Source organism: Eulemur rufifrons, chromosome 7 (assembly GCF_041146395.1).
Source record: "Eulemur rufifrons isolate Redbay chromosome 7, OSU_ERuf_1, whole genome shotgun sequence".
In the NCBI taxonomy this organism is placed as follows: domain Eukaryota; kingdom Metazoa; phylum Chordata; class Mammalia; order Primates; family Lemuridae; genus Eulemur; species Eulemur rufifrons.
Window position 1 is genome coordinate 139,682,158 of NC_090989.1, and position 23,738 is coordinate 139,705,895.

At 43.0% G+C, this 23,738-nt stretch overlaps 1 protein-coding gene across 1 annotated transcript in view; it reads left to right on the top strand.

Annotated features, from left to right (window-relative positions):
• The window catches only part of GPD1L (glycerol-3-phosphate dehydrogenase 1 like), a 51,587-nt gene extending 36,256 nt beyond the window's left edge, over positions 1-15,331 (top strand). Inside the window, exons 6-8 of the mRNA XM_069473351.1 lie at positions 9,889-10,122; positions 10,404-10,510; positions 15,035-15,331. Coding sequence (XP_069329452.1) covers positions 9,889-10,122; positions 10,404-10,510; positions 15,035-15,131 — 438 coding nt within the window. The 3' untranslated portion in view covers positions 15,132-15,331. The remainder of the gene's footprint in view (positions 1-9,888; positions 10,123-10,403; positions 10,511-15,034) is intronic.
• Positions 15,332-23,738: the final 8,407 nt, after the last annotated feature.

A 23,738-nucleotide genomic window follows, 5' to 3' on the forward strand; every position in this document is an offset into this window, starting at 1 on the left:
AGAATGGGCTCTGTGTTCTATGCACTTACTTCAGCAAAGAATAGTGAATTGAGAGCCTTGTTTGTAACTTCCTGTTTTGCTGCCGACCTTCCTGGGTGGTTCAGCTCCCTTCTTACTCTTGGTTTGCTTTACTTGTAAATATGGGAAAATTGTGATGTTTTGATATTTGGAAAGTTGGCAGCATTGATATTTGGAAAGCATGGAGAGTCCTTAATTGTAGGGTTTTACCCAGGAGCGAACGATTCTAATCATTCATGTATTTCTCCTGTGCATTGTCCTGGGCAGGAAGAGGAACTTGTTCCCCCTGAATTATGCTGCTCTACTAGTTTGGCTGGTTGTTCTTGTCAAAGGAAAAAATAGTCTGTTGCTGACAGAGGTTTTTCTTAGAATAGTTTTATCTTTGCCCTCTAGAGGGAAAAGATCTGATTAAAGAAGCAGCCGTTATTGGCCAGTGGTTTGCAAAGTAAAGGGAAGAGTTTCTGCACTTGTGCTTCTGACTTGTTGGCTCCTGCTTTGTAAAGCCTGGGTCACCATCCCTCTCTCTCTCCTGACCGTGGGAGCAGCAGGCAGGGAGCTGGGCTGCAGCAGCTACCTGGTCCTTCCTCCCTCCGAATCAGAGCAGCTTTACTGCCATCTACAGAAAAAAAGAGGTGGGGGGAATGAAGAGTTCTCAATTTGAGTAGCCCTTTGAATCACTCTTGAGTCACTTTTCAGGAATTGAGCACCTGGGGAGGAAGTTAGGCAAGCTGGCATTCACCAGCCTTTGTCAGGTGAGGATCGCAAAGATTGAAAGAATGCTGGGGATACCAAATCCAAAGAATGCCTTCCTACTCTTTCTCATAAATTGCACATCTTTTTTTCTAGTAAGAATTTAAAACCACTTTCTAGAATTAAAATTATGTGTATATGTGTGGTCACGATATGCAATGAACATTTACAAAATTAAAGCCAATTAAAGGCATGAGCTCCCAGGCAGCACGTGCATATTTCTAACGGCCTTGTGGGGCACGCTTCCCATTATGTGCAGGCCCTGCTAGTACATTTAAGATGCTGGCTTTGGCTGCTTTGTGTATTTTTGTTGGTTGAGATTTTTATGTGTTTTTAATAGTCCTTCATTAAACTAATGACCACTCGACAGGAGGGGGCATCATGAATGCCTAATTGCTCAGCGCTGGTCTGAGCTGCTCCAAAGCTGTTTTTAAGTGACTGGATGTTTTTGGTCGTTGATGGAGAAGCTGTGAAATCCTGTCCAGAACAAAGGGTGCTGGGGCAGAACAGTGATTGTAGATTGAGGGCCCTGGAAAAGCTTCTGCTAACGGAAGCCCATGCTGGTCTCATGTCCGAACTTAGAATGGCTTTTCATTTTTGCTAGCAGGACACCTGCAAGTAGATCTGTGCCTGCTACCGTGAGGGAACGTGATTCGTGGGGGATGGAGGCAAAGGAGGGTTGAGGGCCCTTTATCATCCCCCCTCCATGTCCCCCATATCCTTTGAAACCAGATCAGTTACCATGATTCCTGCCGGCTTGCATCAGAGCTGGGATTTTTGAAATCTGAGAAACAGGCACGTTGGCCGTTATTGAATCCAATCATTGTATCTGCTGTATCATGCAGATAAGGAGATTCAGATCCAGAGAGCGAATGACTTGAGGGTAGCAAATATTGGCACAGTCGGAGTGTGAACATGGGTTTTGAAACTCACAGTCCAGTGTCCTTTGGTTACCATGTACAACCTGCCCTTTCCAGTTTGCATCCAGGCACTGTGAATAAAACAAAGCCCTCCCTCATCAGAGCCTGCCAAGGCAGAGATGGACGGCCATATGTTTCTGCCATTACACAAACAATAGTTGGTTTTTTTCCCGATTATTAAAGTAGTCATATTCATTGTATTTCACACAACAGAAAGATGTAAAGAAGAAAGTGAAAATCACTGACAATCTTACATCATGAAAAAAACTGCTGTTAATGTTTGTTGTGTATCTTTCCCATCTTTTTAGCATGTGTAAATACGTGTATGTCCCCTTTTTAAAACAAAAACTAGATCTTACTGTTTGAGTAGTTTAATGTGTTTTACTTTTTTCACATTAACAACCTGTAGTAATCTTCTCATACTACCAAAAAAAATGTACATTATCTTTTTGTACTCAAAAACATGGGCATTTGACTTACTAGGGGAAAAAAGTATGAAAACAGCTCCCTACAAAGATAAAATAAAAAGAAAATTTGAAGGAATTATGCATAATTGTTTTGTGCCAGTGCCTCTTACTACCTTCAGCATGTCCTTCACAAACTCTCAGCTGTATCAATCTCTGAATCAGTAAGGAGGTATTCTTTTTAAAAAGTCAACTTTAAGTGTACTTCATATAATTAAATTGCATCTATTTAAAGTATATAATACAGTGGGATTTGACAGTTGTGTACTTGTACTCATGAAAACTGCCACCACGATGCAGAACATTTCTATCATCCCCAAGCAACTCCACATGTCCCTTTGTGCACCCAGCCTCTAGCCACTGGTCTGCTTTTGTATCCTACAGTTTGCATTTTCTAGAATTATTACAAGTGGAATTGTACATTTGTACTCTTTTGTGTCTGGCTTCTTTCACTGGGGCTGTGTTTTTGTTTTAATTTAAGTTTTAAAAGGTAAAAGTACAAAAATCATAAGTGTATAGCCCAATGTTATCATTTTAATAGATGCTTTATCTGGATTGTTTCATTAACAGAGACCCAAAATGATATAGGTTGAGTATCTATATCTGAAATGCTTGAGACCAGAAGTGTTTTGGATTTCAGATTTTTTCAGATTTTGGAATATTTGTAATATACTTACTGTTTCAATGTCCCTAATCTGAAAATCGAAAATCTGAAGTGCTCCAATGAGTATCTCCTTTGAGTGTCATGTCAGCGCTCAAGAAGTTTCAGATTTTGGAGCATTTCAGATTTTTGAATTAGGAATACTCAATTTGTCGTGGCTAAACAAGGTATAAGTAAAAATCCAGAATACATATAACCCTATTCCACAGAATTGTTAGGGAACCTCGGCTCTTTCCCACTCACTAGGGTGTCTTAGTCTGTCTTATGCTGCTATAACAGAATACCTGAGACTGGGTAATTTATAAGGAACAGAAATTCATTGACTCATACAGTTCTGGAGGCTGGGAAGGCTAATAAGAGGTGCTAGCAGGTTTGGTGTCTGGTGAGAACCTGGTCTCTTGCAAGATAGTGCCTTGAACGCTGCATCCTTCAGAGGAAGGAACGCTGCTCCTCGGGTGACAAAAGAGCCAAAGAGCCGAAAGAAAGTCCTTTTCTTAACAGCATTAACACCTCCCAGTAGGCCCCACCTCCTAACACTGCCACAGCAACCAAAATTAACATGAGTTTTGGAGGGGACAAACATTCAAACCATAGTAAAAGGTATGGCCCTTGTCTTCATGTTCTGTGATGGTGACCAGAGCACCAACGTCACATCTACCTTCCAGGCAGCAAGGTTAAAAAAAGAAAGAAAGAAAGAAAAAAAAAAAAGGACAAAAGAGCACATGGCAACTATCTTTTAAGGAAGGTTCTGAGGTTCTGGAAAGTTTCAATGTAATACTTTGGCTTCATCCCAATAGACACACTAGGTGTGACCATACCTAGCTGCAAGGGAGGCAGGAAAATGGTTTTGGGGATTTTTTCCTAGATAGCCATATATTTGCCTGAAAATAAGACACTCCATTATCCTGAAAAAAAAAAAAAAAAAAATTAGGTTGGGGATAAACCCGCAGCCTGTGCCACAGATTCATGGTGTTCCTTCGTGGGGCTGTTCTTTGGTTCTATAACAATTGCTGGGCATGTGGGCTTGCTCCAGGACTTTGGTTGTGATAAACCATGCTGTGATGCACAACCTCATGTCTCGGCTCTAGTCAGGGCCACCACTAGAACCAGCAGGACCTTTGTGTGAGTGAGAGCAAGACAGCCACTAGCAATATGTGCTATTTATATTTACATTCAAATTAATTAAAATTCTTAAAAATTAAAACTTCTGTTTTGAGTCACAGTAGCCACATTTCAAGGCTCAGTGGCCACGTGTGGCTAGTGGCTGCTGTATCACATAGAGCAGATATAAAACATTTACGTCATTGCAGAAACTTCATTGGTCAGTGTTGCTCTAGCTAAGGCAGCTTCACATCAGGGTGCCCAGCTTGGGGGGCCAAGTGTGGGCTTGACCTCAGCACTTGACATCCCAGCCAAGCTGTCGATACGGGGACCAGCCTGCAAACAGTATGTGGTAAGTACCTTGTCTTTAGTAAGCCCAGACTCTGTAGACAGTCTCCTCTTAGGAGCTGGCCTCAGGAAGAGTCAGATGGATGGCTTGACTTGGAGAAAATAGTGAATGCTGACTTTGGTTTCAGTGGGGCAGTTCTTCCTAGGTGGCGAGAGTGTTTGTATAACCTACAGGTAGCATGGGCTGGTTCTCCTGGTTTACGTGCTTTTTATGGGAGGGTGGGATTGGAAGAGGAATCGAGCCCCCTCTAACCCGCCCCGATTCAGAATTTCAAAGATTGCACTTCAGAGCAGATGATTGCCTCTGAGTGTTGCCATAACCCAGGAAATGGGGAAGGGCTTAAGCATGTCTGTCTTCTGAAAATTATGGTATTTTTAGCTTCAGCATAGTTTAAAGCAGATTTAAATGCACAGTGGATGATGATAACTTTCACAGCTGAGTGATCTCAGAGGACATCTGCTCGGATGCTATTCAAACATGCTCTGACTGGCTCCGTGTGTTTATTTTTCTTTTGACAGTGATAAGTGGTAGAGGGGGGAGAGTGAGGATTTCAAGATCCATCATAAGGCGATTGATTACACTGGGTTGCGGCACAGAGTCCTCCTGAAGTAGGGCCCCTGCTCCCCCTTGTGGGGAGGTCAGCTGTCTGGTGGAAGCTTTGAAGTGGTCCAGACCCCTGTGCGCTGCGGTGAAGAGGTCACAGAGGGGCTGAGAGGGTGGCTGGGTCCCCCAGGCACCCTCATGTGCTTGCCCTGGTTCCTTGTCTGTCTTTTCTGAGTACAGCAACACAAAAGCGCTGGTTTGGAGCTCAGGGCCTGTCCACACAGCCCTGCTTGGATGCTTCCAGCTACAGAGAAGCTCATGCTAAATCTTCTCAGTTGGGTGGGATCAGCTCTTCCTGTTAGAAGGTTCTTATCTGGACTCTGTGGCAGCTTCTCTGTGCCTTTCACTCACGGGCCCGAGAGCAGCACGGTGTGGTGTGATCTCCCTGGGCAAGCTACGCACTCTGTGCCTCGGTTCCCCTGTCTCCCATTGTGTGTGATAACAGCACCTGCCTTGGGGGAATGTTGTGAGGTTTAAACAAGTTCATATATGAAGTTCAATAAGGTTAGCTGTTGCTATTTTTAGTATTTCTCCTGGCAAATCTTTCCACCCTTTTTACCTCCCAAGCCTTATGCAGGCCGGGGAGGCACTCGCTTTGACATCTGATTGCAGAAGGTCAGCAAGGTCTCCCACCAGGGAGGAGGGAGGGCACGTTTTGCACACTGTGGAAACAGCAGGGCACACGGAGCTCCTGACTCCACCTCTCACCTGTGGGGCGTTCTCGGCAGCCCACTGACCTCGGTTGGGCCAGCCAGGAAATGGGAGGGCAAGTACGCGCTTCTCAGAGTCCTCAAGACTTAAGATGAGGCAGTGTGTGTGAGACAAGCCTGGGCTGGCTCGCTCCTCTGTTTACAGGAGCCCCTTGTTCACGGAAGTCCATGTTTTCTCCCATTCAGTCTGGAGACATTTCCTGGGGCTGGCTTGTCATGTAACTGTTTCAGAATGGGTCGTGTTGCAGTGGGGTGGGAGGACATCGGGACACGGTCCAGGAGGCATCAGAGAGCAATTTCAGGAATCTGGCCTCTTGGCCAACAGTCCCAATCCTAAGCACAACTTCAACAAAACCATTTGGCCAGTCACCCAAGAGCTCACCTCAGGGCCTCTGTGGTCAGTCCCTCTGCACATTGCCCCGGTACTATCTGCAGCCTCACGGCAGGCCACAATTTCACCACCTTCCCTGGAGGAATGTCACCACCAGGAGGACCTTTATATTTAATCAAAGATGGGGCCGGGCGAGGTGGCTCACGCCTGTAATCCTAGCACTGTGGGAGGCCGAGGCGGGTGGATCGCTCAAGGTCAGGAGTTCGAGACCAGCCTGAGCAAGAGCGAGACCCCGTCTCTACTAAAAATAGAAAGAAATTATATGGACAACTAAAATATATATAGAAAAAATTAGCCAGGCATGGTGGCGCGTGCCTGTAGTCCCAGCTACTGGGGAGGCTGAGGCAGTAGGATCGCTTGAGCCCAGGAGTTTGAGGTTGCTGTGAGCTAGGCATGATGCCATGGCACTCACTCTAGCCTGGGCAACAAAGTGAGACTCTGTCTCAAAAAAAAAAAAAAAAAAAAAAAGACTCATTATCTCAAAGATGGCCCAGAGAGGTCAAGTGATTGGCCCAAGGTCACACAGCAAAGGGGCAGAGTGAGAACTGGAAGCCCCGTGGATGTCAATGTGCCCCTCGTGTCTCCCAGTAGCTTCCTTAGTCTGGCTGCTACACTGGGAGGGGTGTCTGGGCCTGGGTGGGCCAGCCCTGGGTGTTCTAATGGTCCCAGCCCTTAGTCTCTGCATATCGTCCATCCTGAAAGGTCCGGGTGTTCCCTCGTGACTCAGCAGCTTGCCCCTTCTGGAGCAGAGCTACAGAACCAGGTCCCACCTGACCCCTCCGCACCTTCCCAGGCTCCTTCCATGCTGCCTCTCCCTTTCCTTCTCATGCGATGTCATGTGGTGTGAGATGCTGAGAGTGCCAGGAATTGCCCCCTTCCGCTGTCACTGCGCACACAGCAGGAAGTCTGGGATGATTGCTGTCTGGGAGGTGATGAAACTCAGTTTGCAGAGCCTGTGTGGCGGGGAGCGGGTGAGAAGCTTTCATAAATGCGGACAGAAATCAGCACCTCGTGAGGATGCCTGGCTGGTCAGGATATTAATTGACAAGACCTGGTTCCTCCTCCACGCTACCTGCGTCTGTAGGGGAGAGTAATCAACTTGGAAGCTACTGTGTTGGTCTGTTAGAGCTCATAAGCTCACCAGAAGGTGATCTAAGACACAGAAGTAGCGTGAATTTGTCTAAAACCTGCACAAGTTCATGTCAGCTTCCTGATCATTTTTAGAGAATTTTTCATCTTTTTCCCTTCTGTGTCAACAGCAATGAGAGCCAGCAACCAAAGTAAGCTCTAGGTCTGTTACTGAGGAAGAGGAGCAGCACAGGTGGGGCCCCCCAACCCTGACCCTTCATTCTCTAGCCCTCTTCATGCTGGCTCCCGAGGAAGCGGCGGGCGAGGGCTCTGTTGGATCAGTGAGTTGGAAGTAGACAGAAGCTTCAGGAGGGCCAATTAAAGGTTTTCTTTTCACGTGAAGTAGCTTCGTGACTTAGTCTCCCAATGAGCCATAGCTGTCTCTAAACGACCAGACCTTTCTCGTGACGAGCCTGGCCGCACCAACGCTATGTTTGATGTATTTTATCAAAAATTTCCACAGAAACCAGCAAAGATGTTTTTACTACCCAGTTCATTCCATTTTTCACCCCATCCCTTAGATTTTATAGGCCTGATGTTTTAAGAAATATTCTTGTTTCATTAATAAAACTTGGGCGTTTTGGAGGAAAAAATACTTATTTTAACTTATTTCCTATTCATTACTAAATAGCTTCATGTTTTAAGATTTCCCAAGTCACAAATCCCTATAAGATCACCAGGTATTACTGGAAAATGTCAGTGCGGCTAGACACTGATACTTGCATTTTTCTGTCATGAGTGTTCTTGGTGAAGGAACTGGGAAAGTAGAAGGAGCCAGGAGCCTGGGTGGGGGTTAACTAAAGTCCCAATTGAATGCCATCTGTGTAGCTAGGCAGACGCTATTGTCATATATGGTAATCTGACCTCTACATATAATATTCAAGGCCCAGCTCAGATGCCACCTCCCCCGTGCAGCCATCCCTGCTTTGAAATGAAGCTTGTGGCCCTTGCTGCCTGTCAGCACACTCTCTTCCTTCTGCCTTGTGATATGCTTGGCTGTGTCTCTTCTCTCAGCTAGACTGTCAACTCGTCGAGGGCAAGCTCTGTGTCTAATTCTATCTTTGTGGCTCCCCTATCCCAAGGGACACCCTTCCCCTCACCTGTCTGTCCAGGGCTCAGTGCCAGTGGGGTGCTTCCTTCAGGGTGTATGCTCCATGTACACACGTTGAAATGAAATTTCAGATTTTCAGTACCTTTTATGGAATATCACTTCCTGACGGGCATTAGTACTTTGTGTACACGTTTTATTTTTCCTGTGAGGTCAGGGGTAAGCAAACTTTTTTCTTAAGGGCCAGATAGAAAATGTTTTAGATTTCGTGGACAGTACGGACCACCGTATGGTCCACTGTATGTTGCAACTACTCAAATCTGCTGTTATAGCACAAAAGCAACTGTAGATGATATACAAATGAACAGGTGTAGTTGGGTTCCCATAAAACATTATTTACAAAAACAGGCTGTTGGCCGTTAGATTTCCCAACCCCTGTACCACATTATCAGCTTCTGAAGAGGCAGGCTCTGTGTCTAATTTGCCTTGTGTCTGGTAAAGGCCATGCAAAGAGTGAGTGCTCTGTAAATACACACTTAGGGAACATTAAATGAAACAAAAGGCTGAAACCCAAGCTGCACATATGCAGACCTAATGACCCAGCAGTTCAACTCCCAGGTCATACCCAACAGAATTGCCTGGACGTAGTCACCAGAGGACATGTACCAGGGTGTCCATAGCAGCGCCATTTGTAATGGTCCCAAACTGGAAAGTACCCCAGTACCAACTGACAGAAGAATGGCTAAAAAAATTGCAGTATATTTGCAAAATGGAATACTATGCAGCAATTAAAATAAATGTGCTATATGTAGAAATATGGATGAATCTCACAAGCATGATGTTGAAAAAGAAGCGAGACACAAAAGATTATGTCCTGTATGATTCCATGCATTTAAAGTTTAAAGGCAGGTAAAACACATCTGTGCTGCAAGAGGTGAGGAGAGTGGTTCCCTTTGGTAGTGGACACGGGTTGTGTTCTGTTTTTTGATCATGGTGCTGGCTACATGGTGTGTTCAGTTTGTAAAAATTTATTAAGCTGTACACTTAGGATTTGTGAACTTTTCTTATGAATGTTATAGTTGCATAAAGCATTCAATTAAAAAAAAAAACAAGGCCGGGCGCGGTGGCTCACGCCTGTAATCCTAGCACTCTGGGAGGCCGAGGTGGGTGGATCGCTCAAGGTCAGGAGTTCGAGACCAGCCAGAGCAAGAGCGAGACCCTGTCTCTACTAAAAATAGAAAGAAATGATCTGGCCAACTAAAAATATATATAGAAAAAAATTAGCCGGGCATGGTGGCACATGCCTATAGTCCCAGCTACTCGGGAGGCTGAGGCAGTAGGATTGCTTAAGCCCAGGAGTCTGAGGTTGCTGTGAGCTAGGCTGACACCACGGCACTCACTCTAGCCCGGGCAACAGAGCAAGACTCTCTCAAAAAAAAAAGTCCAAATAGTATTTAAGCAAAGACTGCTGTCATCTGTTCTAGTTCTCTGGCCAGTGCTCCTCAGTGGCTGCTTCCTACTGACCCTAAATATGGGCTCTGTGTCCTATAAATGGGAATATAGAAGCCTGTCTCTTCTTTCATCATCTGTTTCCCTGGCGTACAGAGCAGAAAGCAGGTTTGAGCGTTGCGAGGGTAGGGCCAGTGTTCCAGGTGTGTCCCTGCCTCGCCCTGCGCACCACCCTCCACATCCTTTCCCACAGTGGGTGCTGTCATGACACCTGGGCTTTGTTGTCTCCTTTGCAGAACATCGTAGCCGTGGGAGCTGGGTTCTGCGACGGCCTCCGCTGTGGAGACAACACCAAAGCTGCCGTCATCCGCCTGGGACTCATGGAAATGATCGCTTTCGCCAAGATCTTCTGCAAGGGCCAGGTGTCCACAGCCACCTTCCTAGAGAGCTGCGGGGTGGCCGACCTGATCACCACCTGCTACGGAGGGCGGAACCGCAGGGTGGCCGAGGCGTTCGCCAGAACTGGGAAGGTAGCCCCTCGCCTGCCCCGCCACCCCACTCCTTCCTCACCGAGGCTGCTGGGTTGGGGTTAGCCCCAGCCCCGCGGAGATCAGCGCTGCGCCCGTCGTTTGCTGGGGCTGTCCCGGTGACCTTGCCACTTTCACCGGACCCTTCTGTCCTTTATCTCATATGTCTTTGTCTTTCCATGGCTTGCAGCAAGGGATCGCAGCCCTCTCCCCGACTCTCCCCTTGGAAGAAGTGATTCTCTAGTGTCTCCTGTTGATTTTCTTTTTTATCCTTTGTTTTTAAGACCATTGAAGAACTAGAGAAAGAGATGCTGAACGGGCAGAAGCTCCAAGGACCTCAGACTTCTGCTGAAGTGTTCCGCATCCTCAAGCAGAAGCGACTGCTGGACAAGTAAGTCCCCTGTTGCCCCTGAGACCAGGTGACGTTCACCATCCCAGTTCTCACCACTCCGGCCCCACTTAGATGAGCCCAGCTATTTGACAAGCACCCCTAGAACTTTACTGGGTTAGTTCAGTCCTTTGTGTGATGTGAATGTCTATGGCAGGAAGCATCCACGTACCCCCAAAATGAGTGTTTACACAAAACCAGGTTCAACTTCACTGAGAAGAGCTCAATTCTATAAGGTGTGTTATAAAATAAGAAGTTTTAGACTCTAGCTTGTCCTGCAGGTGTATGCCATAAGTTTTAAATTTTTTAAAAACAATTACTTTTTTGTTTTTATAACAAGATGTAGTCATGTTAATAAAATGTCAACAATTCAGAAAAAAAAAGGACAAGTTAGCCCAAAATTCTACCATTAGAAGGGAACTGTGTTAAGGTTTGGTGTTCAGCTTTGTAGTCTCTTCGTTGTGTGGATGGTGGGTGGGTGGGTGGATGAGCGTCTGGTTTGGTGGATGGGTGGCTGAGTGGGTGGACAGGTGCATGGGTGGGTGGCTGGGTGGCTGGGTGGCTGCATCTATCCTTCACTGCCCTTCTAGGCCAGTCAGGTGTGAAAGGTGGGCTTGAGTCAGCTTGGTTTGCAACCTGAAGCCCAACCTCTCTGAGGCCACTCCCCAGCCCTACCTGCTGCACAACCCTTTTTTTTTTTTTTTTTTTTGTTTTGTTTTTGTTTTTGTTTTTGAGACAGAGTCTCACTCTGTTGCCCAGGCTAGAGTGAGTGCCATGGCGTCAGCCTAGCTCACAGCAACCTCAAACTCCTGAGCTTAAGCGATCCTCCTGTCTCAGCCTCCCGAGTAGCTGGGACTACAGGCATGCACCACCATGCCCGGCTAATTTTTTCTATATATATTTTTAGCTGTCCATATAATTTCTTTCTATTCTTAGTAGAGATGGGGTCTCGCTCTTGCTCAGGCTGGTCTCGAACTCCTGAGCTCAAACGATCCGCCCACCTCGGCCTCCCAGAGTGCTAGGATTACAGGCGTGAGCCACCGCGCCCGGCCTGCACAACCCTTTGTCATTTACTGAGCCTTCCCCCATAATCCTGAGGCCAACTACACCGCCTTATAAATGCTTATGCAGTATACTGCCCGTGTCCCTAAGTCTCCTGTAATGTCCCTTGGTGCCTACGACTGGAGGGAACTGGGCTGCAGTCCTGACACAGCCACTGTGGCTAACGCACAGCACGCATTTCTCTCCAACGTGGGAAGTGGGTCACGGACCCCTCTGCCGTTCCCTCTGGTTGTCTCTGGTTGCAGCTCTTTCTCCTTGTTCTGTCGGTCTGTGTGTCTGCTGGTCCCAACCATGCATCTGCACCTCCCCCCGCACGCAGCGCTCTCCTCCTTTACCCAGTACGTAGAGTACATGGAGTCCCTACTGAGGGTTGAAAATGAGAGTGGCTAGGGCACTTGTCTTCCTTCTTTAATTTGCACTTTGTTTTTCTGAAATGGATTTGAAAACAAGCCAGGCAGAGATGGAAGTTCATAAACAGGCTGTCAAAGGAGGAGAACTACCTTTAAATTGTGACTAAAAGGAAAATGCCTTTGACATATATGGTTTTCCTTATCGACTTAGCAGCAGACGGTGATGTGTTTGTGTGTGGTTGCGCCACTGTAATGACCATTGAGGAAATAGTTTAAAGTCTTAAAAAAAAATACGTGGGTGTTTGGTGATAATAAGAATCTCCCAACCAGGATTTTTGAGTACCGTCTGTGTGCTGCCGAGAGGTGCTTTTGATAGGATTCTGTGGATTAGCAGGTTGGCTGGTCATTAGTCTGTATTCATTGTTAGCTACAGGGGACACAGACTGGAGCTGGTATTGGGGGTGGGTGCACAATTCAGCCCATGACAGTGTTGTAGCTCCTTGAGGGGCTGGGCCTGATTTCTAACACTGCACATCCCTGTACCTAGTCTGAACTCTGACACATCCTAACTCATTGGTATCCATCAGTGAGACGGCTGGCTGGCTGATTTATGTCAGTTTTCTCCTGCGAAATGTCTTTTGTCCTCCTTTCACCTATGACCTATTTAGATTGTTCCCCCAAACTGATCTAATTGGTCTTGTAGTGTTTTACATTATAGAAAGTAATATTCAGATGATCATTATGGCCTAACGGTTGAGTGTTTGCTCCAGAATCAGAAACTGCGCCTCAGTTTCCTCATCTACAGAATGAGGATAATATTATTTTCTACCTCCTAGGGTAGTTTTGAGGATTAAGCAAGTTACTTGTCTGTAGAAATGCCCCCTCCCACACATACTCCGTATCTCTTGTTTACATCCTATCTACAGAATGCATTTGGGAAATGCTAGTTTTAGAAGTTGGACGTGCTTTCAGCTGCAGGAGCAATGTTGAGTTATAACAAGGAGTGTGGAGGTGGACATCATTGGTCTTGGCTCAGTGGCTCTGGATTAGAATCTCAGTAAACTTGGCCTTCCCTGGAACCTCAAGATGGCTGCAGCAGCTCCAGGCATCACACACGCGTACATTGCACTCGGGAAGGGAGCAAGAGCAGTGTGGACTAGCAGCTTTCTCCTCCAGTGCCTTTCAAGGAGACAACTATCTTCCCCCAGAAACCTTCAGCAGATGGATTACGTCTTGCTGGCTAGAACTGGGTTACTTGGCTAATTCTAGGTGGCCAGTAATCACCTGCCACACTGCTTTGGGGACATACACATTGTTCTTGTTTTAGGAACAGGGACGCTAAGACGTGGAAGGACAGAAAAAAAAAGGTGGTGGGGGGGAGGGCTGAAATTTCCAGGCTTTAAATCCCATTCACAAGAATCTATTCAACAAATACTCACTGAGCACCAGCCCTTTGCCGTGCCCTGTGCCAGGCACTGAGGATGTAGTGGTGAACAAAAGAGACCTGGACCCTGTCCTCGTGGAGCTTACATTCCAGGACCCAGTGACCATCTTGTGGCTGCATTTATAAGCTGTCATTATTGCATACCCACCATTTGCCAAGTGTTGAACTGTACACTTTACATGTAAGTCATTTAATACAACAGCCTTGCATATTCAACCCCATTTTACAGATGAGCAAACCGGGTCAGAGGGGTTGTGAAATTTATCCAGAATTAATAGGCAATTGAGATCAGATTTTATTAAGTCTACCTGATTCCAAAAAATAACAAAATATTCCACGCCTTGAAAAACCTGCAATTTTTCTCAAAGGCATCTTTTGGGGGAAAAATATTTTAAAAATATGTATGTGTATATATGCACATGTATATACATACATACACACACATACATACACATATATATATATAAAAGAAAAACCAAGGCCTACACGGTGGGTGGCTCATGCCTGTAATCCCAGCACTTTGAGGAGCTGAGGCAGGAGGACTGCTTGAACCCAGGAGTTCAAGACCAGTCTGGGCAACATAGTGAGACCCCAACTCTACAAAAAAATTTTTTTTAATTAGCTAGTCACAGTGGCACATGCCTGTATTCCCAGCTAGTTGGGAAGCTGAGGCAGGAGGATCACTTGAGCACAGGAGTTCAAGGCTGCAATGAGCTTTGATCGCACCACGTCACTGCACTCCAGCCTGGGTGTCTCTAAAAGGAAGAAAAAGAAAAGAAAATCCTGTAACAATAGACTCTCATAAAGGCATGTGATCTCTTAGTACTATTTGCTCTTCTTAAATTAAATTGTCATTATAGGAGTCTGCCCAGCTAATTTTCAGAATGGCCTTTAAGACTCTATTGATTCTGCTAAGCTCACTTTGGGCTCTGTGTGTGTGTGTTTAAAAGCCTGATTAAAATTAGTTATTTCTTTAGTGATTGCTGCTATAAAAAAAATGCTTGCTGAGCCAGCTGTACCCTGGCATAATGTTATCTCTTCATATAATGGATTATTAGCCCACTCCTTTGTTCCCTCATCCATTTCAAGCTTTCACTTATATCTGTATTCACATCTTAGAAGAAAAGGCAAAATAAATCCAGCTTCCAACATGAGATGCTAACTGTAGGTCCTCACTTTGATTCTTGCAGGAGCATTCCAGGCCTGGATTATTTATGGTGATGTGTGGGTTGCCTCATCGTCATCTTGGGATGATGCTTTTTGGAGAAGGGAGGGCAATACCTCCTTGCAATTTAAAATTTATTCTCCCATCTTTTAAAATATTGACAGAAGCTTGGACTCATTCCAGGTTTGACCAAGAGCCCGAGCCACAACTCTTTATGTAGATGACCACAGTTTATACCCTGGAAGGATTCCTCTGTGACTCGTTTGTAGACAGTGCACTCCAGACTTAATTAGGCAGAAGATGGTTATACCAAGATCTGACAGCCCCCAGGGCAGAGGCTCTCCACAGACCAAATAACAAAGGAATGAAGAAAGTGGTCACTGCGTTTTTCAAAGTAGCATACTCATCTGCAGTCTATTAGGCAGAGCAGAAAAACTAAAACTAATTTGTTCTGTGAGGTAAACCACATGGCCTAACCTTGCCTTTTCATATTTCCTCCCAACTAGGTTTCCGCTGTTTACTGCAGTATATCAGATCTGCTACGAAGGCAGACCCGTTCAGGAGATGTTGGCCTGTCTCCAGAGTCATCCAGAGCATACATAGAGTGAATCATGACTGCACTGGGGAACATTCTGCCTTCCTGATCGCTCGTTTGGACTTCTGTGGAAACCAGGACGTGGCAACATGATGTTTGCTTGACTGTAGCCCCATCATGGATGTGTATGAATTTTTACAGGTTCGTTTTTGAATTGTGAGAGGCAGTTCATTGGCTAAGACATACTGGGCAACAACTGAACACACATGTGAATGTGTGTGTGTGTGTATGTGTATGTTTATTTCTCATTCTGTGGATGTTTCAATGAACCAAAATTAAATGTCCTTTTTAAAAATTGCTTTTGAAATCTCCCCACTGTGGTAGTTTATAAGATTGGAACTATCTCAGCTAAATTTGTTAGATATAATTCATGCATATATGAGTGGGGGGATTTTTTTTTTCTTCATTCTTTTGATGTTGAAATTTAACCAGCATTAATCTGGTAGGTAGAGTGGAGGAGTGACTGTTCAAAGATCAACAGACTTAACTTTTAAACACTATCTCAAAGCCAGCATAATTAACTACTTTGATTGTGGGTTGATCTTTTTTTTAACAATTAGATATTTTAAATTAGATGATCTACTTATATTTTCCTCTCACTTCAGATTTATGCATTTTTAGTCTTTTTTTCTCATTTGATGTCAGAATGTGCTTCTGTAAAGGCTCAGCAATGGCAGAAGACAGAAAGCTCAGCCGGGATTTCCCTGCCGTGACTGGCACGTTCTTCTGATTAACAACAGACACTTGTATGATGCTTTTGGTTAGTAAGTGCTTTTTTACACACATTTCTCTTAAGCCTCACAGATCCTCTGAGAGAGGCTGCTGTTACATCCTCGTATAAGATGCAGTCGCCTGGTCACCTGGTGAGCAGGGACAGAGCCAGTAGTCAAGTGTAGCGCCAAGGTACAAGACCTTCTAAGAAGTCCCTGGGCTGATTTACTCTCCAGCTGCCTGGCTGTGGCAAACACTGTACAGCCTGTCCTGAGGCCTCAGGAGGGCTTCCTGCAGCTGAGGGCTGTGCAGGTCATCATCTCGATGGGCGCCACTCCCAGTGTGGCCTTCAGTCCGGCAGCATCAGCTTCACTTGGATCTCTTAGAAATGCAGGTTTCCGGGTCGCACCCCAGAGCCCTGATGTGGTATCTGGACTTCAGCACGTCTTCCATGTGTTTCTGATGCTCACTACAGTCTGAGAACCACTACTTTAGAGACTTTCCTTTAGCCTGGCATTCCTCAAACCGTGTTCCGTAGGAAACGAGTGTCCTTAGAGCCGGTGGTTGTTCCAGGTGCTCCCCGGAAAGGTCCAGTGAATCTGGGAAAAGCTGAATCGATACACCCCTCTCGAAGGTGTGGAATGTATGTTAATATGTCAGTGGAACCCGTTTACTTTACCCAGCAAGTCCCAAACACATCACGCTATAGACATTTTTTGGCAAGGAAACTTTGGCAAGTTTCTGGGGACACTGTTCTAGGCTGAGGTGACCCTTAGAACAACTCAAGTAGACCCTTCACTACCTGCAAGAAATTAGGATAAGTAACTACCTGTGGTATTGCTGGTTCTGAACATTTCCAGTTTAGGTCTGCCATGAATCTTTGGTGAAGCTTTAAGGTGACACTGTCATACAACCAAGTAGATGTCAACGTCGCTGAAACGCACATTATGTGGAATAATGCTTTTAATTCTAGAATGAGAATCAGAATTACTGTACCTTTTAAATGAGATTGGTTTTAGAGTAGCATTATACAGTTACCTTACATACCACTTGATAAGTGTTAAAGGAATATATGAATGTAGTTTACATATTCATGAAATTTCAGTTACTTTGTAAGATTTGGGCCTGCCCACCCCGCCTCCTCCCCAGGTTGGGATTCTTTTCTTTTTCTACCTGGAATGATTATAGAACGGATTTTCATGGGCATTTTAAAAACTCTATCCAAAACACTTTTGGGGACATTTTAAAGCCCTATACACAGAAGTATATGAAAGCACACAAAATGTTACAGGTTTCAGCAGTTTTCTTGCCACCATTAAGTTAATCAATTTTTTGACTATCTCATGATAAATCTTTTCTAAAGTTTGTACACAGGTAACAGAGTTACTTTTTAAGATACATAAAGGGCTGTAAGCTAATTGTGGTGTCCATTTAGAATGAGACATGAGGAGTTAGGGTTTTACGTGTTTTGTATATTCTCATCTGCATTCAGCTTCCTACTCTGGGTTTTGTACTTGAGTATTTTTTTCTGTAAACAAATGCCCTCATGATTACCACTCTGGAGCCTGCTGACTGTACCTCTTGAACATACTTATGGTATTCTGCACATTATGGGAAAAGGTAAATTTTATAAGTTTGTGCTTTGCTAACTGTAGATATTTATTACTCTGTGAGTTATCTATTTTTGTAATCATCTGTGGTCTATCATTTATTTTAATGTACATTTCTTATTAATTATGGTAATAGGGAGGGAGACACCTAGATTCAAAGTTTAATTTGTACTATTTCAGCCAATCTGTGAATGTAAAAACTACACTATTGCCTTGCTATAATCCACCCTACTATGACGTAGAGCAAATAACTGTCCTGAAATCCACCCCAGGAGATGGAGTTGAGCTAAACTTCTGGCTTTTCATTTCACTCTTAGCGATAACATAGCCCTGTGGCATTAACCTGAGGAGGGCGTTGTGGTGAGGAGCCGGTATACAAAGGGAACTTTAGTGTTTTCATGAGTTCTTCTCTACTAGCCTTTTACTTACATGTGTACTGTATTTGTTTACAGACTATAGGTGGATATATAGTTTAAAAGCTTGGTTTAATAAACATTTACCCCCCCCCCCCAAACTTGTGCTGTGGATCCTATTTTTCTTTCTGTTAGCTTAGGTAATAGTTTTATTTAGGTCAGCTCTGTTTTCTCCCCCTGAATTGCATTACATTAGTGATATTAAAGGCAATTTTTGAAAGAAAGGCTTCATCTCTAATTCCAGCCCTCAAACACATTTGTTTCTGTTGCTTACCGATATGATATTTTTACATACTTGCAATTTAGGGTAGAGGCCTTCCAATTCCAGCCATACAGTGAGCAAATGAACTTGAAATCCTCACCTCCCCAGTCCAGATATACCTTAAAAAGCTAGGAAAATATGACAAGTGTCCTTTTATATGCATGGCTGATCTCACAGAAGTGTGAAGGAAATCCCCACGAACCTGAAACAAATAGTGGGTTGGTAGCCAGAGTAGTGAGGCTTGGGATGTGAAGCTCATGTTGGAACTAGAGTCCTCCAAAGGTATGTTGTCAGGGGAACAAAAGGCCAAGAAGAGGAAGGCACAAACAAGGAAGCTGGGTTCCAGGTGGAGAAAAGTGTTTCTGCTGAAGATTTGTAATCATAGATCCAGCACACAAATAGATTAGGAGTTTGAGTTTTTATATCCAGGAAACTATGCAAAAAAATGCATAAAAATTGGAACTGGCAGAAGCAAATACAAATGCAAAAGCATCGCAGACGTCATCTCTCCATTCAGGCTGAACAGCCTTCCCATAAATAAAGCCCCACTGATTACCTACTTTTTAAAAGTAATTACAAAATAATTCATTATAAGTGGAAGTCAACAGATTTTTAAAAACAGAAGAATTAGACCCCTAGGCTTTCAGATAATTGAATAATATGATAGATGCTTTGAAAGATATTTTTTAAAATAAAGACATAAAAGGATTTAAAAATATTAAGGGCAAAATACTGTGTTGGGGGATGGTTGGGGAACCCAACCAGGCAGATTTGAAAAGAAACCTATTAGAACATCACAGAATTAATATAATCATTTGAATTTAAAAGACCATTGGGCTGGACACGATGGCTCATGCCTGTAATCCTAGCACTCTGGGAGGCCAAAGTGGGAGGATCACTTGAGGTCAGGAGCTGGAGACCAGCCTGAGCAAGAGTGAGACCACAACTCTACAAAAAAATAGAAAAATTAGCAGGGTGTGGTGATGCACACCTGTAGTCCCAGCTACTCAGGAGGCTGAGGCCAGGAGGATCACTGGAGCCCATGAATTTGCGCCACTTGAGCCAATGATGGTGCCACTGCACTCTAGCCAGGGTGACAGAGGGAGTCTCTGTCTCCAAAATTAATAATAATTTAAAAAAAAAAATCACTGGACAGATGGAAAGATTAAATAGATTTGACAGAGCTAAAGATGGAATTAGCAGACTGGAAAATAGATCTGAAGATATTAAAGTAGCAAAACATTTGAGAATCTAAGAGGTAAATGGAAGATGGGATAAGAAGATTGAACATACATCTGATAGGAATTACAGAAAAAAGAAAGAGGCAATTTTTGAAAACAAAGGCTGAAATTTATCCAGAATTAGTTGTATGCATTCAGTTTTGTTATTTTCCATAATATATTTCCATTAAAATTTTATTACATGGTCCTTAAAACTTTTTATGACTGTATGTAAACTAAGTTGATGGTGAACTTTTTTTTGAGGAAATAAGTTGTATAAAGAATCTATAAGTATAACCTACTAATTTATTGACAGTATGATTCATTCCAGTTACTGAAGCAAGCCATGTTACCTTTGATGGGGGTGGGAAAAAGTAGTGTATTACTGTGGAAAGAATTTGGTTCTAGCTCCTGCTTAACCATCTACTATTTGTTTCATTTAGTCAAGTCAGCTAACTCCCCTTTGAAGTTAATTTTTCTCATTGTTAAGTGGGAATAATATCTGTGCAGCCTGGTGCATAGGTTAAGTGAAGAGCAAGAAATCCTAACATATTAAAGGAGAAAAATTATATGATCATAGCAATAGCTGCTTGTGGGAGAAACAATGCTTTGTGTTCAGTAAATTCTTTTTTTTTTTTTTTTTTTTTTGGTAGATACATAATTGGTTGGCACCACATGATTGAGTTCTAGCCAATGACATAGGGAGAGAAAACCACCACTTCCAGGTATTATGTTCTGTTTGATTCTTTATTCTCTGTTCCCTGTGTGCTGGTTGGATATCAGTTTCCAGAATGATCTGGAACACACATTGAAGATGGTAGAGCTTCTTTCAGCCAGGATTCCTACAAGACAATGTGGAAAATTTCCCTCACCTCCCCTTGGTCCACATTGGATTGTGATAGGTACAAAAATGAAATTATTATTGTATTAGGTTGGTGCAAAAGTAACTGTGGTTCTGGACCATGAATTTTAAGTCATTATAACTAGGCTCAAACACATCTTTATTAATCAAAATAGGAACCATTACAATCAACACATTTTTCCCAATGAGAAATAAATTTGTTTATTCTTGTAGCATAAAAATCCATGCTTCAGTATTTGATGAAATCTTAGAAAGCATTTGCTGCATCTTGCTGGTTGTGGAAGTGTTTTCCCTGCAAAAAATTGTCGAGATGCTTGAAGAAATGGTAGTTGGTTGGCGAGAGGTCAGGTGAATATGGTGGATGAGGCAAAACTTCATAGCCTAATTCATTCAAATTTTGAAGTGTTGGTTGTGTGGCATACAGTCAGGCATTGTCATGGAGAAGAATTGGGCCCTTTCTGTTGACCAATGCTGGCCACACGCGTTGCAGTTTTTGGTGTATCTCGTCGATTTGCTGAGCATACTTCTCAGATGTCATGGTTTCACCAGGATTCAGAAAGCTGTAGTGGATCAGACTGGCAGCAGACCACCAAACAGTGACCAAGACATTTTTTTGGTGCAAGTTTGGCTTTCGGAAGTGCTTTGGAGCTTCTTCTCAGTCCAAGCACTAAGCTGGTCTCCATTGGTTGTTATTATAAAATCCACTTTTCCTCAAACATCACAATCCAATGGAGAAATGTTTCATTGTTGTCGCATACAATAAGAGAAGATGACACTTCAAAACGATGATTTTTTTTTTTCATTCAGCTCATGAGGCACCCACTTATCGAGCTTTTGCACCTTTCCAGTTTGCTTCAAATGCCAAAGACTGTAGAATGGTCCATGTTGAGTTCTTTGGCAACTTCTCGTGTAGTTGTCAGAGGATCAGCTTCGATGATCGCTCTCAGTTGATCGTTGTCAACTTCTGATAGCCGGCCACTACTCTCATCTTCAAGGCTCTCATCTCCTTTGCAAAACTTCTTGAACCACCACTGCACTGTACGTTCATTAGCAGTTCCTGGGCCAAATGCATTGCTGATGTTACAAGTTGTCTCCACTGCTTTACAGCCCATTTTGACCTCGAACAAGACAATTGCTCAAATTTGCTTTTTGTCTAACATCATTTCCATAGACTAAAGTAAGTCATTAGAAAAAAAATATAGCAAGAAATGTTAATTAAAATGATGTATAACATAACAACATTTATTTAAGAATGTATTCCAAGATCAAATGGCAAATTTCAACAACGCTAAAACTGCAGTTACTTTTGCACCAACCTAATATGCCACTGAAACTTAGGGGTTATTTGTTATAGCAGCTAGCATAACTTACCCTAATTTGTTGCTGAATAGATGTTTGAGGAGATCCTTTTGTGTTTCCTAGTCTCCTTCCCAGGACTAATTCTGGTTAAATCCAGGCTTTGCATAACCAACTGTCCCTCCTTCCCTAGGATGAATGTCAGCAAGGTCCAGGATTTATAACATGTGCTTCCTTAACACTAGAGAAATCTTCTCCAGGTGGTGATGTCCTCAAGGTATCTTCCTTGTTTCAAAAGCTTTTAGTTAGAAATGTCACTAGATCTTAGATAAGGCCATAGGCCAGCTGTCATCTCTAAAACCATGTCTGATTGAAGCCAAAAGAAGTGGCTCTTCAGCTCCCCTCAAAAAATAAGGAAATAAACTCTGAATTTTACACATTGTGATTGTATAGAGCCATTGGAGAAGTACTTTATCATTGGACTTAATGTACCCTGTAATTTGTTAAATTGGTGCTATTTGACTTGTTACAAATGGAAATGCTTTTATGCATGATAGAAATGTTATTTGCAATTTGTTTTTGCTCTTATTTATTTTTTGAGACAGGGTCTCTTTCTGTTGCCTGGGCTAGAGTGCAGTGGTGTCATCATAGGTTACTGCAACCTCAGACTCCTGGGCTCATACTATCCTCCTGCCTCAGCCGCCCAAGTAGCTGGGAGTACAGGCGCGCATCACCATGCCCGGCTAATTTTTCCATTTTTTGTAGAGATGAGGGTCACACACCAGCTGGTCTTGAACTGCTGGCCTCAGACGATCCTCCTTCCTTGGCCTCCCAAAGTGGTAGAATTATAGGCATGAGCTGCCATGCCCAGCCTTGCTCTTATTTATTTTTAAGTAATTCTTGAATTGGTAGCATTCACTTAATTCAAAAATAGACTCATTTCCCAAGTAGCCACTGTTATAATTAAATGGTTTCTAACATGCTCTTCTAGAATTTCATTTCACACACCTAAGCAAATATACATGCATTCTTATTCCCTTCCCCATTTCCCTACACAAAATAGAGTTTACTGCAAACATTATTCTGCATCTTGCTTTTTTCACTTAACATTACATCTTGACAATCTTTCATGTCAGTTGCTTGTTTTTAACAGCTGCATATCTATTTTAACTTTATTTTGAAATAATTATGGAGTCACAGTAAGTTGCAAAGGTAGTACAGACAGGTCCCATGTACCCTTCACCCAATTTCCCCTAATATATCAACACCTAGTTTTTCCATTTGGAAGTTAAAACAACAGTAGAAAAACACTTTTAGCACTATTCTAAGTGCTTTGCATATATAAATTTATTAATCCTCAAAAATTTTCATCCCCATAGACAGATGGAGAAATTAAGGCACAAAGAGACTAAAGAACTTGCCCAAATAACAGAGACAGTAATTAGCGAGGCCAGGATTTGGACTCAAGCAGTTTGGATTAAGAGTCTGTGTTCTTAACTCTTAGATTACATTAACTCCTTTAAGTAATAGGTGTTTATAGTTAAGCAAAATCAGTGATTGGAAGGGTAGAAGGTACAATCACTCTTAATTCTTTTTGTAAACGTTCATAAATGTACTGTGTTCATACGTGCCTCATAGTTTAAGATATACTGTTCTAAAACATTTATAGTCTTAATATTAAAGAACTTTCCATATCAACATAATGATCTCCTAAATCATTTTACACATCTGCATCATATTTTATTATATGACTTTTCCTTAATTTATTATAGATAAATATTTAGGTGTTTTCTGTATTTCTCTTATTACAATAATTGTTGCAATAAACATTCTTGCACATGTGTTAATATTTCTGCTCACTTGTATGATTAAGTCTACAATATAAAATCCTAGAAGTGGAATTGCTGGCTCAAAGATATGTGTGTTCTATAGTTTAATAGAATTGCCAAATTCCTCTTCAAAAAGATGACTGGAATTCTTGCTTCTAACCTTGCTGTCTTTTTCTTGATTACTTCTACAACCTCTATTAGGAATTCCTTTGTAATAATCAGAGACCTAAATTGAATAATAAAATCCCAGAAATGCACAATTTTGTACTTATCAAGAATGTACAAATCCTATCAATTTCACTGTAAAAAGTAAAATTTTGTTATTCAAAACTACAATTTTGTTAAAGCAGCTGTCTTACTAATAGTTGTAATAGTTGGTGGTACTGGGCCGGGCGCGGTGGCTCACGCCTGT